The following is a 16,114-nucleotide window of genomic DNA, read 5'->3' as shown; positions in this document are numbered from 1 at the left end:
TGCTATAAATGCATTGACTACACTGCTAATGGATCCTAATAATAAATTTACAAAAGAACAACTCGGGAAAGTAGTCCCAAAAACCAACGAAATTTTGTGCACAATAGGACAAATGGCAGTAAAGATGAGCGCATTAGAGACTGAGGTTGCTACGATTAAGAAGTATTCCTCTTCAACTAATATCGACGTCTTTAATATCTGTGATCTAGTATCCGAAGTCCAAGATAGAAGTTACAGGGAGAAAAATATTGTTTTATGTAACTTACCTGAGAGTCAATCTACGACCCGAGCCACAGCTATTAAGGAAGATGATTCTGCTGTCAAGAAAATACTGTCTGAGCTTGATTCCTCTGTTCAAAGTCAAGAAATAAAAATATACCGACTTGGAAGAAATACTGGAGAGAGGCCTCGAGCAATTAAAGTTGAATTTTTGGAGGTCAAATGGTCACGACTACTACTGAGTAGGAAGCACCTTTTAAAAAATAATATTCGCATGTACCAGGATCAGTCTTCATTACAAAGGAAACAGCTTATCGAACTTCGTAATGAACTTGATAGTAGGAAAGCAAGCGGCGAGACTGATATCACAATAAAGTACATAAATAACAATCCTAAAATAGTAAAAATGTTTACAAAAAACGACAATCCATCAAACTCTACTATCAAAATGTAAGGGGGGTGAGAACAAAACTACAGACACTTAAAACTGCATTACCAACTACGGATTTCGACATTTACTCATTTACAGAAACATGGTTGAACAACAACATCGACAATACCGAACTTGGTTTTAGCAACCACCTAATATATAGAAATGATCGGGATAAACTTGCTTCTAACAGATCTCGTGGAGGAGGAGTTTTGATTGCAGTATCGACTAAGTTCTCATCACGAATGCTCAAATGTAAAAAACAAAATTTTGAACAAATTTTTGTAATGATTTCATCAAAACGAGAAAAAATAATAATAGGCTGTGTGTATATTCCCCCTTCGTCTGATACGCAAACCTACAAAGATCATTATTTGGAAATGGAATGTCTACGAAGGCGGTATCCTGAGGCCGCTATAGTTTTGACGGGTGACTACAACTTACCCAATATACAGTGGGATCCAGATGGTATCAACACTAAATCTAGTGATGGCATAGACCATGGGTCAAGTGAGATAATTGAAATGTCAATGTTTTTAAATCTCCGTCAAGCAAATTATGTTTATAATTGTCTTACTCGTCTCTTGGATCTTGTTTTTTCTAATTCAGATAACATTTCAGTGCAACTTGCAAATGAAAATATTTTACCAATTGATAGATACCATCCACCTTTATGCATTAATTTTGGAACCCTTATTTTAGCAAAGTACAAAACCTCTGATGTTAGATTAAATTTTTTTAAAGCAGATTTTCCTGCCATTAACTCATTTATCCTTAGCAGTGATTGGAACTTTTTAAATCAAAATTTAAATGTAGACGATATAATTGCACAATTTTATCATATCCTTGATACTGCCATTGAGTCATCTGTGCCTAAAACTACATTCATAGCAAGTCATTTTCCTAAATGGTTTAGTAAAAAACTTATTGAAGTTATACTACATAAAAAGATTGCTCATAGTAATTTTAAAAGGTCTCGAGACATTAAAGATTATGAAGAATTTTCGAAATTGAGAATTTTGTCTAAGCAGCTTTCTAAAACCTGTTATCAAGACTGTGTAAGTAAATTTGAAGTCGAGGCTGCATCTAAGCCGCAACATATTTTTAAATTTTCCAAGATTCTTAACAGTAGGGAATCTGGAATTCCGTCCACAGTGTATTACAAACGCAAAATGGCAGACACACCACAGGAAGTTGCCAATTTATTTGCTGATTACTTTAGCAGTGTTTATAGTTCTACTTCTAATTCTAGGTTACACAGTATTGATAATACAGATTTAATTGATTTTAACGACTGTGTATTTACTGATTCTGATGTAAAAAAGGGGATTTGTGCCTTAGATCCAAAAAAAAGCGCTGGGCCAGACAATATCCCTACACTTCTTCTTATACAATGTTGTCCCTCTTTAACTGGTCCACTTACAAAAATTTTTAACTTGTCCTTGAAAACTGGAAACTTTCCCAAGAAATGGAAGATCTCATACTTAACCCCCATTTATAAAAAAGGAGATAAAACTGACGTCTCCAATTACCGACCCATTTGTATTCAGTCAGCCATTCCAAAGTTACTGGAATCTGTTTTGCTAACTAAGTTCACCAATGAAATTAGTAAAGTTATCACTCCGTTACAACATGGTTTCATAACTGGTAGATCAACTCTTACAAACCTTATGTTGCATCAGAATCGGTTGATCACATCAATGGAGAGACGTCATCAGACTGATACAATTTATACTGACTTTAGTAAAGCGTTCGACAAGGTTTCTCATACAATTTTAATACACAAACTTAGTTCACTGGGAATTACTGGTAATATCTTGGAATGGTTTAAAAGCTACCTGTCATCAAGGAAAATCTTAGTAAAAGTATTCGGTTATAACTCGTATCAGTTTGAGGCATCTAGTGGGGTACCCCAAGGCTCCCACCTGGGACCAGTACTGTTTTCTTTGTTTGTTAATGACATTGTGTCGATATTTGAGAAAGTAGACATTCTTCTCTTTGCCGACGATCTTAAAATTTCAAAAACTGTTACCTCTGATACCGATTGTGGAGTTCTTCAGTCTAATTTGGTAAGGCTGTACAACTGGTGCCAGAAAAATGAACTTTATTTAAATGTCGACAAGTGTTGTGTAATATCATTTACAAGAAGTAAAAAACCCATAATATTCGATTACAACATTAATAATATCAATCTGGGAAGAGTTACACAAATAAAGGATTTGGGGATAGTTTTTGACGAAAAATTGACATTTATTCCTCACATTGATACCATCACTAATAAGGCAATGAAATGTCTCGGATATTTGCAGCGAACTGTAAAGGATTTTAATTCCATCACTACCCTCAAAGTGCTATTTACTGCCTTGGTTAGAAGTAATTTAGAATTCAATTCAACAATTTGGTCACCTTATTACAATGTTCATATTTTAAAGTTAGAAAGAGTACAACGTAAATTCCTTAGATTCATCAATTACAAACTTAATATACCCGCTGAAAATATTGATTATGATAATTTATTATGTACACTAAATATGTCAACTCTATGTAAAAGAAGAATTATAAATGACTTATTAAATTTATATAAAATAGCGAATGGCGTATTGGACGTCCCGGAATTAACTAGTGTTATCAGCTTGAAAGTACCTCTTCGAAATACTCGGCAGCTAACGTTATTTTTTGAATCTCCTGGCAGTCACAATTATTATTACAATTCACCAATACCTAGACTACACCGGTTAGGTAACGAGTATGGTGAAGTTGATATATTTTGTCTGTCTTTATATAAATATAGGTTAAGTATTCAAAAGGTTATAAATTAATTTATGTAAAATTTCTTAATATTTTTCTTTATTTACTATTTCTTTTTCTCATGTATCTCTTTAATAATGTATAAACTTATATGTATGTATATGTATGCGTGTATGTTTTCATATGTAAATTTTAAAAATATTTTTCTATGTACCATATACCTATGTTGGTACATTTCCTGATTTTTACCTATTATTGTATCTTTTAGCTTTTCTTATGTTATCTTTTATTTTTACCAAACTTACATACTTATGTTTCACTGCTGCACTTAAATGTAATTTCTAAAATATGTAAAAGCCCATTGGGCGTGTAAATCAATAAATATTGCATATGAAACACGTATTTACATATTTACGCTCTGAGCTAGACTGAAGCAAACATTCCACTCTAAAAATAATTGATTACTTATGGGTACACCTAATATATTCCTCTGATTCTTTTATCTGTTGACATTTGTGAAGTTATATAGCTGAAACCTTTATTTATGCAGGTGAGATTCATCTAATTGAATTATTTCACCTACATACTAGGCAACGCCTGAATTATTTATTTTTTGCAATTTCTATACTTCTTCATGGATCGGGTCAAAATAATTCAATAAAATGAATCTCACCCGCAACAATAAAGGTTTCAGCTCTCTAACTTCACAAATGTCAACAGATGAAAGAATCTTAGGAATACAGATGTTCAAATAAAGGCAGAATGGTGAATAGTACACAGCGTGTAAAGTGGCCATTTAAACCAGCCAATAACAGGTCATAAGCCCTGTAGATGCCTAGACTTCTTTGTTGCCTTCTCTGTTCTTCAGCTCTGTTGTAATATGTTAATATCAACAGCTCCCAGGGAATTGAATCCAGACCCTGTACCTGTAAGAAGGAACTTCAGCTCTGGAACGACCGTTATATGAGCGAACCTACCGGAAGTATTACTAAAATGTTTTTCCCTACGTTTTTCCATACCTATGATTTCATGAGAATGCAGAAAGCTGGCTACGAGCTCATCCAGATTCTCACGGGTCATGGTGGGTTCATTAGCTACCTGCATCGCTTCAAGCTCTCCGAGATCGACGGCTACCCACGTGACGATAAAACTCTTCAAGAAGTCGCTCACCTGTTGATGCCTTGCCCCTTTTTCAGCTTTCAAAGACAACAGCTGGAGGCGCGATGCAGAAGCCCCAGTAAAAATCTTCGCGACATCCCATACCGATGGCACCGGATAGGTAATAAAGAACTCACACGAGAGGTAGTATCATACATGGCCAATATAGTGCAGGCAATTGGTAAAATAAACCAAAGTAGGAAACAAAATGCCGAACACTCTTATAGAAGAGTGTTCTACTAGTGGAACGGAAGGCCTGTTGACAGCAGTCAACAGGCCGGCTGCTCTTAGAGAGTTTTAAGTGGTTTCCTCTCCACATGAGCAAATGTTGAGATGTTCCTGATTGTCCCACATTAGAATATCCTTATTAATCCTAACAGTTTAGCTAAAATAATATTTTGAAATATAAATCTTGTGCATTATAAGCAAGGTAAAAAATAAAGCAACTCGAAAATAAAAAAGTCCATCTACAAATTTTGGGCAAACTCAAAATATTGTTGAAAAGACGAAATTATTCAATTTACCGATAAATGATTGTAATATTAAGCGGTACTTACAAATTTCAATCCAAGAAACGGGGTAACTACCCTTTCCTCAATTGTTGCTAAGGGGTGAGAAATGAAGGATTCTGGGGTAGGTAAGAAACATTCTGGGGTACTAAATAAATTTTGTTATTTTTTGTTGTTTTGTGCTTTATTAACATTCATTTTTAAAAAATACAATAAGTACCTATTTAAAAGCATTATGATTCTCAAAACTATCTAAAAATCTAATCTAAATCTAACACAACACTAAATACAATTGTCTTGTGACGAATCGTCTTCCGCCTCTGCGGGTTCTGGGACATTCCTTATTTTTCAGTTTTCAAGATGTGAGGATCTCGTACCAAGGATGTATCTCTGGTGAAATGATGCTTTTTGTCATATTTTAATAAATCTTTTCAAGAATAAGCAATGGGAATGTGTAAATATCATAGGAAACTCAAATTGTCTCCCTCTGATTCCCAGGGACATTTCAATTTTATTCCCTCGAAAACTCGTACCTGAACAGATGATCACTTTTCATAAATAAAACGTTAGACCGTAAGCCTATTCACCCTCTCGCTGGCTTCATTCAACGTTTTAATTTTAATGAGACTCTCACATGGCCATTTGAGATTAAGAATACCTCATACAGAGGCTTCTTGGGATGCCGCTGTGACCGGCTTTTGACGGAACGCTAGCAAACACGACTTTTGTTGTTTTTATCCATTGAGGTATATAACTAAAGTAAGCATGAGCGTTCGAAATATGGTGCCTTAACCTGAGGCCAATCGGCATATGTTTGATATAACGGGCTTTGGTATGTTGCGAGCACTCCTCGGCTACATTTGAACTTTCGTCTCTCCTCGCAATTACTAAAATGCCTACATGTACGCTAAGATACTGCACGAACCGTGTTGGAAAAGATAGAAAAAGTTATGGTATAACCTTTCCGGTAAGTAATGTTTTTGTCTTAAACAATATTTGTTTAAAATAGCTATTCTGATGTTAAAAACGTTTTATTTTACCACTGTTACCAGTACTAATTAGTCGTGAGCTATCGCTTGTCTTATCACAATAATGCCATCTTCTACACGCCCATTGTGATGGAGATATGATTATTGCAAAGTTTACGAATTTAATTTAGAATGGAAAATACACACCAAGGCTTGTTTCATACTAAACGCGCTGGGGACGCTCCAACTCCAACGGCAAGGTAAGATTAGCAGTCATATGAAGCGGCACCCATTCGTGAAAGTTTAGCCTTCGATCAAATGTTAAGGACTAGTAAATAAAATTATAAGCATAAGGGGCAATTGAGATATAATATATAAAGATAACACTCCGTACAAATCCGAGCTAAAAAGCCGTTCCCAAAATAAAAGGAAATGACCAGCGGAAGGAGCAAGCATTGTCACGTATCACGTCGACTTTGACAAGCAAAACAAGGAGTACAGTAAAAAGCACGGACTGTTTAAATCGATCTACTGTGAGTTCTATTCAGTATGTCGCTCCCTTCCGCGTACGCGTCACCTTTGTTTATCGTTTCACTGTACGCTCGACTAACTGAACATGGCAGAGACAGGAGATGGCTTACGACTGGTAACATATTAACAAAACGTTTTTTAACTTTAAAATAGCTATTTTAAAAAGTATTGACTTAGATAAAAACATTGCTTACCGGTGAAGAGTTATACCATAGGCATTTTAGTAATTGCGAGGAGAAAAGTAGCCGGGAAATGCTCGCAACAGACTGAAGTCCATTCTATCAAACATATGCCAACTGGCCGCAAGTTAAGGAAACATATTTTAAACGCTCGTATTTATTCTAGTTATACCGCAATGTAAGGGGCATCGATTTCTTAAGAGTTTAATGAAATATTTATTTAAAGTAATTTCACGATAAGTTTGATTTAACGAATGATTAATTAAATCGTTTCTTTTGGAAAATATTTTTTCACAGTTACTGGGTATGGGTTAACATGTGCAATTTTAAATTATTTCTCCGTGAAAATTTATATTGGCATTCTGAGCAGGAGAATGATTTCTCAGTAGTGTGAGTAAGCATATGTGATTTCAAATCACCTTTCCGTTTACATTTGAATTGGCACTCTGAGCATGAGAATGGTTTCTCAAAAGTGTGAGTAAACATGTGTGATCTCAAATCACCTTTCCGTGAACATTTGAATTGGCAGTCATGGCACGAAAATGGTTTCTCACCGGTATGTGTTAACATGTGTAACTTTAAAGAACTTCTCCGTGAAAATTTGCTTTGACATTCTAAGCATGAGAACGGTTTCTCACCTGTGTGAGTAAACATATGCCTTTTCAAATCACATTTCTGTAAACATCTAAATTGGCATTCTGAGCATGAGAATGGTTTCTCACGCGTGTGAGTTGACATATGTAATTTCAAAGAATCTTTCCGTGAACATTTGTAATGGCATTCTGAGCATGAGAATGGTTTCTCACCAGAATGAGTAATCATGTGGGCTTTTAATATACGTTTCTGCGAAAATTTAGACGGGCACTCTGAGCATGAGAATGGTTTCTCGCCAGTATGAGTAAGCATGTGGGATTTCAAACTACTCCGTAGTGAACATTTATATTGGCATTCTGAACATGAAAATGGTTTCATACCAGTATGAGTGAACATGTGCTTTTTTAAAATAACTTTCTGTGAACATTTAAATAGGCACACTGAGCATGAAAATGGTTTCTCACCGGTATGAGTAAACATGTGCATCTTTAAGATACCTTTCAGCGAACATTTGAATTGGCACTGTAAGCATGAGAATGGTTTCTCACCAGTATGAGTTAACATATGTGATTTTAAATTACTTTTCTTTGAACATTTATATTGACATTCTGGGCATGAGAATGGTTTCTTACCAGTGTGAGTAAACATATGCACTTTTAAACTACGCTTCTTAGAACATTTATATTGGCATTCTGAGCATGAAAATGGTTTCTCACCAGTATGAGTAAACATATGCGATTTTAAACTACTCTTCCTCGAACATTTATATTGGCATTCTGAGCATGATAATGGTTTTACACCTGTGTGCGTTAACATGTGTCTTTTCAAGTCACCTTTTTGCGAACATTTTAATTGGCATTCCGGGCAAGAGAATAGTTTCTCACCAGTGTGAGTGAACATGTGCAATTTCAAAGAACTTCTTTGTGAACATTTGAATTGGCACTTTAGGCATGAGAAGGGTTTCTCACCTGTATGAGTTAACATATGTGTTTTCATGTTGTGTCTCTTTGAACACTTAAATTGGCACTCCGAGCATGAGAACGGTTTCTCGCCTGTGTGAGTAAGCATATGTGATTTCATGTTTGCTTTCTTTGAACATTTAAATTGGCACACGAAGCACGAAAATGGTTTCTCACTAATATGAGTTAACATGTGTGACATCAAGCTTCTATTCTGTGAACATTTATATTGACACTCTGAACAGGCGAAATTCTTCTGCTTTTTTTGTAAACCTGAAACAAAACACAGTTATCATAAAACTGTTATAAATCTTATAACAAACGGATGGAAAAAGTAAAAACAGTATAAATTGGTGGTTTCCGAGATTTAACACGAACTTCTAGGACAATGGATAGAAAATGATTACTTTATTAAACGGGCATTGTATAATTAATACTTTGCAAAAATGTTTTTACTCAGATAACAAAATAATATAAAAATACCGATATTGAGCACTAAATATTTTTTTAATTGTTACATATGTGCGAGTACATCAAGGAATCAACAATTTGCTTCAGGAACTAAAATTTATTAAAACTAAGGTTCAAATTATTAATCTTTCGCTGTCCATTCGCTCTAGATGTCCAAACCAGCAAAGAGCTCCTTTCTTGATTTTATCGACAGTGGTTGTCCCAGCCTGACAAAATGTAAGAGACGCCCCTTCTTTATTTACATTTAAGTCAAGATTGAAATGTCACTCTCTAAATATTTAAATTATTCCTTTATCCTTCTTCTTTCCTTCCCATCCCCTCTCCTCTCTTCATAGGAGTGTTATTTTATTTTTTTTACATAGATTTATTTTTGTTAATCTTTGCTTTTGATTTTTGTATAAAATTGTAAGATTCAATATGTCCATGTATTTATAATTTTCTCAAACTGAACAGTTTGGGTAGGTAGGAAGAAATTGCCTTAAGGCAATATGCCCGCCCTTATATGTATATTTATTGTATATGTATATAAAGTGTCAAATAATTAAATAATGTGCGGATCTCAACTTTTGTTCATCTACCGTACATAGATTTACCACAAATTCACCAGAGAGATCGCATTTCTTTCATTCTTTTCTTTTCATCCCTATTTTTTACAGTCCATACTTCACTCCCATACATCAGGGTCGGTTGTAAAATAAATATGATAATCCTTAATGGTTAATAAATAAATTATAAATCAATAAAAAAAAACTTATGGAAGGTGTTATCGGAGTACGGAGTGAGCGAAAATCTGACACGAGGTATTGCTTCTCTGAATAAAGACTGCACAGCATGTGTTAGGGTAAACGGATCATGCACATCGTGGTTTGACTTTCATAAAGGAGTGAAGCAGGAATGTGTGATGTCACCATGGCTGTTCAACGTGTATATCGATAACTGCATGAAAAAACTAAAAGGCTTAAGAATGGGAGCAAAAATGGGTGATTTAAATGTCAATTGTCTTTTGTATGCTGACGATGCCGTGCTTCTTGTTAACAACAAAGAGGAACTGCAATTCTTGGTAACAAAGGTCTACGCTGTATGCGAGGGAAGCCATTTGCTGACGAATGTCGATAAATCCAATGTGATGGTTTTTGAAAGAAATGAAAGGATGACTAAATGTGAAATCACTGGGAATGGAGTTATACTAAAACAAGTTGAGGAATTTGTGTATCTGGGAAGTATGTTTACTAGGGATGGAATGCCTGAGAAAGATATTGAAAGGAGGGTGAGTACCGGGAACCGAGTGAACGACGCACTTAAATCGACCTTGGCAAATAAATGTTTGTCACAAGAGGCGAAATTGGCAGTTCACAACGGAGTCCTGGTCCCGTCCCTGATGTATGGGAGCGAAGAATGGACTTGGAAAAACAGGGATGTCGAAATGCGATCTCTCAGGCGAATGTGTGGTAAAACTATGTACGATAGATGCACAAATGTTGAGATCCGTACATTATGTAAGGCTGAGACAAGCATTATCGACAAAATCAAGAAAGGAGCTCCGCGCTGGTTCAGACATTTAGGACGAATGGACAGCGAAAGAACGGCTAAGAGTATTTACAATGCGAATGTTGATGGATGCAGAAATAGAGGAATACCGAGAAAGACATGGCATGACCAAATCCAACAAATACTCGAAGATGGGCATGTCAAAAGTCGGAATAATCGGCGCGCGTGCATGAGAAGATGTATGAATGTAGAGGAAGCGAGATCTGTATGCAAATATAGAGTGATGTGGCGTTCTATCCTCTCTGCCTACTCTTACGGGGAAATGGCGCGTTGGTTTGTTGTTGCTGTTGTAAATTAAATGTTTTTATGTGCGGATTTATAATCGTCGGGTCACCATTTGTGCGGATGGGTGCACATGAATCGATCTGAGGTTATATCCTTACAATTTTGTACAAAAGGAATTTACAATAGCGAACACTGGCGAGGAGCTGGTAGACAGGCGACGCAAAATGCCAAGATGAAATGCGCATATTCTTTCGCTGCACGACGTTTCATTACTTGTCCGAGGAGACGTTGCATCGGGTTACGCGTTGCGGGCCAGAACTGTGTTCGGCCCTGTCAACTTTACGGCTTGATGGTGAGGTCCTCCACAGTCTCAAGACGTAATCTCAGAGCAGATAATGTGGAAGGAAATATTACTTACTTGATGCAATTTCATTTTTACAGGGGGACTCCAAACATTCTTGTTTCATGTCGGGATATTCGATCTTTATCTCCGTGTATATCATATCATTGGTTATCCGAGGCTGGTCAGTGCTGGTCCCCGGTTCAACCTTCACGCTAGCAAGGCCTGGCTCCTCGCTGGCGTGGAGACATGAGGCCCTTTCCCCGGTACTGAGAATATCTTCTTCTACGTCACTAATCCCCGGTTCAGCCTTAATATTCACTGAAGCGATTTCCATAATTTTCTTTTGAAAAATGGACAGAAAGTAAAAACTTGATTTGTCTGTCGACAAATATCCTGAAACATTGATAAAACGTTCATGATCAAAAATAAAATAATAAATGCCCAAATTTAATAATTACAATAGTTTATCATCATCATCATCATTCCCTTTCTGCATCTAATGGTGCATAGGGCACTGCACTGGTACACCAATCATAGTGTACCTTGATCATTAACATATGACAACAGAGATGAAGAACATTTAAGAGAAGGTAATATAGAAGTCTAGGCATCTACACGGCTTATGACCTGTCAATGGCTGGTTTAAGTGGCCACTTTACACACTGTGTAACATTCACCATTCTGCCCATATTTCAACATCTATATTCCTTCAATTCATTAATCTGTTGATGTTTGAGAAGTTAAGGAGCTTAAACCTTTATTTATGCGGGTGAGATTCGTCTAATTGAATTATTTCACCTGCATACTAGGCAACGCCTTAAAATATATATTTTTTAATTTCTATACTTCTTCATGGACCAGGTAATTTATCAACAATATTTTGAGTTTATCCAAATTTTTGTAGACAAGGACTGGATTCAACTCCCCGGGGAGCTGTTTATATTAACATATTACAACAGAAATGAAGAACATTTAAGAGAAGGTAATATGGAAGTCCAGGCATCTACAGGGTTTATGACCTGTCATTGGCTGGTTTATGTGGCCACTTTACAATCTGTGAAACATTCACCATTCTGCCCATATTTGACCATCTATATTCCTTCGATTCTTTCATCTGTTGATGTTTGTGAAGTTAAAGAGCTGAAACCCTTATTTATGCGAGTGAGATTCGTCTAATGTCTAATTGAATTATTTCACCTACATACTAGACTAGGCAACGACTGAAAATGTTATTTTTTCAATTTCTATACTTCTTCATGGACCAGATGGATTTATCAACAATATTTTGAGTTTGTCTAGATTTTAATATAAACAGCTAAATATGTTGATATAAACAGCTCCCCAGGGAGTTGAATCCAGTCGTTGTCTAAAAAAATATGGACAAAATCAAAATATTGTTGTTATATTTATATTTTCCTTGTTCAAATGTAGCAAGTAAAAGAATTTGTGTATCTGGGAAGCGTGTTTTCAAGAGATGGAAGAGTAGAAAAAGATGTTGAAAGAAGAGTGAATGCGGGCAACAAAATGAACGGAGCACTAAGCACAATAATTGCTAATAAAAATATGTCAATCGAAGCTAAACTGGCAGTGCACAACAGAGTTTTAGTCCCGACACTTATTTATGGAAGTGAAACATGGAACTGGCAGAGGAGGGATGAAAGCCGAGTGAACGCGGTTGAAATGCGATCTCTTAGACGAATGTGAGGGAAATCAATATATGACAGGGTTACGAATGATGAAATCAGGCGAGAGTGTGAATCTGAGTCAAGTATAATTGATAAGATTAAGAAAGGGTCTCTGAGATGGTTTGGTCACGTAGAACGAATGGACGACGAAAGAATGGTAAAACAAGTATATATGGCGAAAATGAACGGCAACGTGAGACGAGGATGACCGAGGAAGACGTGGTACGATCAGATAAGCCAAAATCTTAAGTCTGGTCATGTGAAAAGCAAACAGAACCGAAGGGCATGTATGACAAGATGTATGAATGTGGAAGAGACTAGGATTGTATGCCAGGATAGACGTGTGTGGCGGTCCATTCTCTCTGCCTACCCCTACGGGGAAATGGCGTGATGGTAGTAGCAGTTGTAGTAGTAAATGTAATCTTTACTTTCCCCCTTGCCAACAAAAACCAAAAAATTGTGCATAATTTTACTACTCATCAAAGCCATTGCACTCGTACATGTAACTAAATGTAAATTGTTGTACAAAATATGCAAATATGTAAATATGCATAGAATTAGGAATGGTCCAGAAGGAGCGTGGAATCATATTTGATGTTATTGTGCACGCGGACACATTGATTGACACAACAGAGTAGATGGGTAAAGGGTCATTCAATAATGAGGAATTCCACTGTTTTCTAATGTTTTTTTTACTATTAGCGTACTATTTAACTAAGCAAAAATATATATATGATTTTTTTGTGCGTTATTTACAAAGATATGATTTTTTAAAGTGACATTTATCAAATACCGCGCCAAATGACTGTAATCAGTGTGTCACTTTTCAGTAGTGACGTCATGAAACGGTTGGCGTTCTTACTTTCACTGACCTGACAAGAATCTATGGAATATTGCTTTGATTACTTCATTTAGTTGATCGTAATTTGCTTATTTCTATGTAATGGTTATTTTTACGAACGTTTCGATTTAGAAAAACCTAGAAAGTTGACATAATCTCTGGTTGGAATGTCAAATTATAAAAACTATACTCTTTTTTTGTATGGTCAAAACGTTGCGGGGGCTTTAAGCGGAAACCGGAAATACTACACGTAGATATAAGGAGTGACGTCATTATTTACGATTTTAAAATGGATACTATTTTTAACATTTTTTATTTATTTTTGCGTGCGTTTTTGAGATATTTCATCCTACTCCAAATTTTTTTAATATTCACATGTACAAGAAAACATTTAAAAAATTTAATTCTGAGTTGGGCTGGAATTCCTCATTCAAGTTTGATTCGCCGATTTTGAATCCTTAATATAATACTTACAAAAATCGTATTAAACACATTCAAAATTATTTTCTTAGACAATTAGATTTCAAAAATAATGTTTCATTTTCAAGTAGGACTGAGTCCGCTAATTTTCACAAGGTTCGAAATCTCGCAACTCGGCGTACCGTACCATGTTGGATATGAGCTTTCTCTACAAAATTGTTAATAACGTAATTGATAGCCCAGAAATTGTTAGAGGCATTTCATATCGAGTCCCTGTCCGTAGAACTCGTCAATCTGTACTCTTCGATATTCCTAACTCGATGACTAATTATTTTAAAAAAATAGCACTCTACAAATAATACAGATTACCTATCATGACAGTTTTAGTGACATCGACATACTACATTTTAAATACCATATTTTTATCAGATCTGTAAAAGACATTTTAAATTTATCTCCTGCTTGACTTTTGAATTTGAATTCTTTATTTCAACTTTTAATTTAAACTTTTAACTTAATTTTAATTTGAACTTTTCATTTTAATTTTAACTTTTGATTTCAACTCTTAATTTATACTTACATCTACTACCTGCATCTAATAATTTTTTGTTGGTTGTGATTTTTTACAAATAAGTTTAAATGTTAATGGAAGCCGAGAGAGAGGGAGGAATGTAGAGTAGCTATACAATGTCTTCTTTTTATGTACTTTTATGTAATATTTTTATTTTTACTTTTTTAGAATTCAATTATTTTTCCCCTCTCCTCCTGCATTCATAATAAATTAGTGTGAAATCTGTAATTGGTCTAACTTTTTTATTTGTTCTATTGTACCTTGATTTATATAAAGACTGTATGATTTCATTAATAAATAAATAAGAGTAATTTAATTAATGAACTTTGAACTTAAAATATAAAACTAATTTTATTTTACATAAAACGGATATTTTTATATCGTGTTAAATAATATTTGATGTTTTAAATATAATGTCTGTCAAATGTCCACCACGGCGTTGTTTAATCCAAGGTCCAATTTTAATTAGTTCTCTCATTAGATGAGCAAATTACGACCCTGGCAATACTAACGAAATGTCCATTTTGTTTTCTTTGACAATCTGACATTTGGAAAAATGATTAAATTTTTAAGTAATGCATTTGCTGATTACACATGAAATGTGATCCCATCCTGTTTGCTTAAGATTCTAGAAGTATTTATACACTTTAAAGGACACAACACGGCATAGTTGAATTCAAATCGTGAGTTGCGTACTGAGCGACGTCTACAAAGAAACTAATGGGTCAAAACGTAAAACTACTCTTTTAAGAGTGGTTTAGTCGCCTTCTGTTTGATGCGCGTATGCGGTTTCTGGACTGTTCTTAATTCTATGTTATTATGTATAAAAAAACAAAGGTCGAAAAATGACATATGACTGCATTTTTACCTTGTTTCCTAAAATGTTGTCATTTAGAAGGTTTCATCAGTAAATTGACGATACATTGTTCTACTTTACATACTGAAATTGCTACTTACTTTTTGCGGTGATTTGTATGTAAAACCTTCGTTTAATCGTCCAATAATATTGTAATGTATGTATTTATAACCCACGAGATGGACGCGTGCCGCTTAGTGTTTGACATAAGAACCATAGACAAAATGAAATGTCATAGACAATCGAGAGATCGGGGGCTCACCCAACTTAGACGGTCAAAACTGCTGTTATAAATGAATAAATAAATCTAGTCAAATAAAATTTTTAAATTCTGAATACAGAATTTTAGCTAAATAACATCTTCTCAAATTAACTCTTTGTAGAATAAATTTTGACTTGATGTAAGCCATAAATCCCTGAAAAAGCTGAGTTCTGATTCTAATTGAACCAACTTCTCCACAAGTATAGCTTATGTTAGGTTTTTATTATTTTCTTTGTGCGTTTTGTAATATAACCTAGTTTATCTTTTGAATTTTTACGCACTATGTTTGTACTTACCTGTATATTTTTTGTAAATGCCCCTTGGGCGTATTGTAAATTTTTTTTTTAATATATATACACATGGACATACACACACGTACATACACCCACACGTACATACACCCATGCGCATACACATACATACATTCATAAAACATAGGCAATTTATTTATAATGCGAAACTTCATGGTTACCATCTGTAAATATATTTTTTTAAATTTTTCTTTATTTTCATATTTTATTTTCATCATTCAGTAAGAATCTCCAATCCGTGGCATGCATCAACCTTTCTGACTCCCTACGACCAATGTCACGAAAG

At 35.0% G+C, this 16,114-nt stretch overlaps 1 protein-coding gene across 1 annotated transcript; it reads right to left on the bottom strand.

Moving 5' to 3' along the window:
* Positions 1 to 5,221: 5,221 nt before the first annotated feature.
* LOC148282575 (uncharacterized) lies at positions 5,222 to 15,461 on the bottom strand. The gene is made up of 3 exons (XM_088224867.1): positions 15,357 to 15,461; positions 10,958 to 11,275; positions 5,222 to 8,568 (listed from the first exon to the last, which is right to left on the bottom strand). Exons 2-3 carry the CDS (start codon positions 11,214 to 11,216, stop codon positions 7,040 to 7,042), a joined length of 1,788 nt encoding a protein of 595 aa, XP_088080993.1. The 5' UTR covers positions 11,217 to 11,275; positions 15,357 to 15,461; the 3' UTR covers positions 5,222 to 7,039.
* Positions 15,462 to 16,114: the final 653 nt, after the last annotated feature.

This window comes from Micrasema longulum, unplaced genomic scaffold, assembly GCF_059751315.1.
Source record: "Micrasema longulum isolate JH-2025_06_02 unplaced genomic scaffold, ASM5975131v1 h1tg000312l, whole genome shotgun sequence".
Taxonomy (NCBI): Eukaryota; Metazoa; Arthropoda; class Insecta; order Trichoptera; family Brachycentridae; genus Micrasema; species Micrasema longulum.
This window is presented reverse-complemented; position numbering and strand designations above follow the sequence as displayed.

Bases quoted from the DNA above. Each gene is read 5' to 3' on its own strand.
- LOC148282575 (XM_088224867.1), bottom strand. From the start codon at position 11,216: ATGGAAATCGCTTCAGTGAATATTAAGGCTGAACCGGGGATTAGTGAC. The intron at 8,569-10,957 runs GTAAGTAATATT...GTTTTGTTTCAG, and splicing joins TAAAAATGAAATTGCATCAA to GTTTACAAAAAAAGCAGAAG.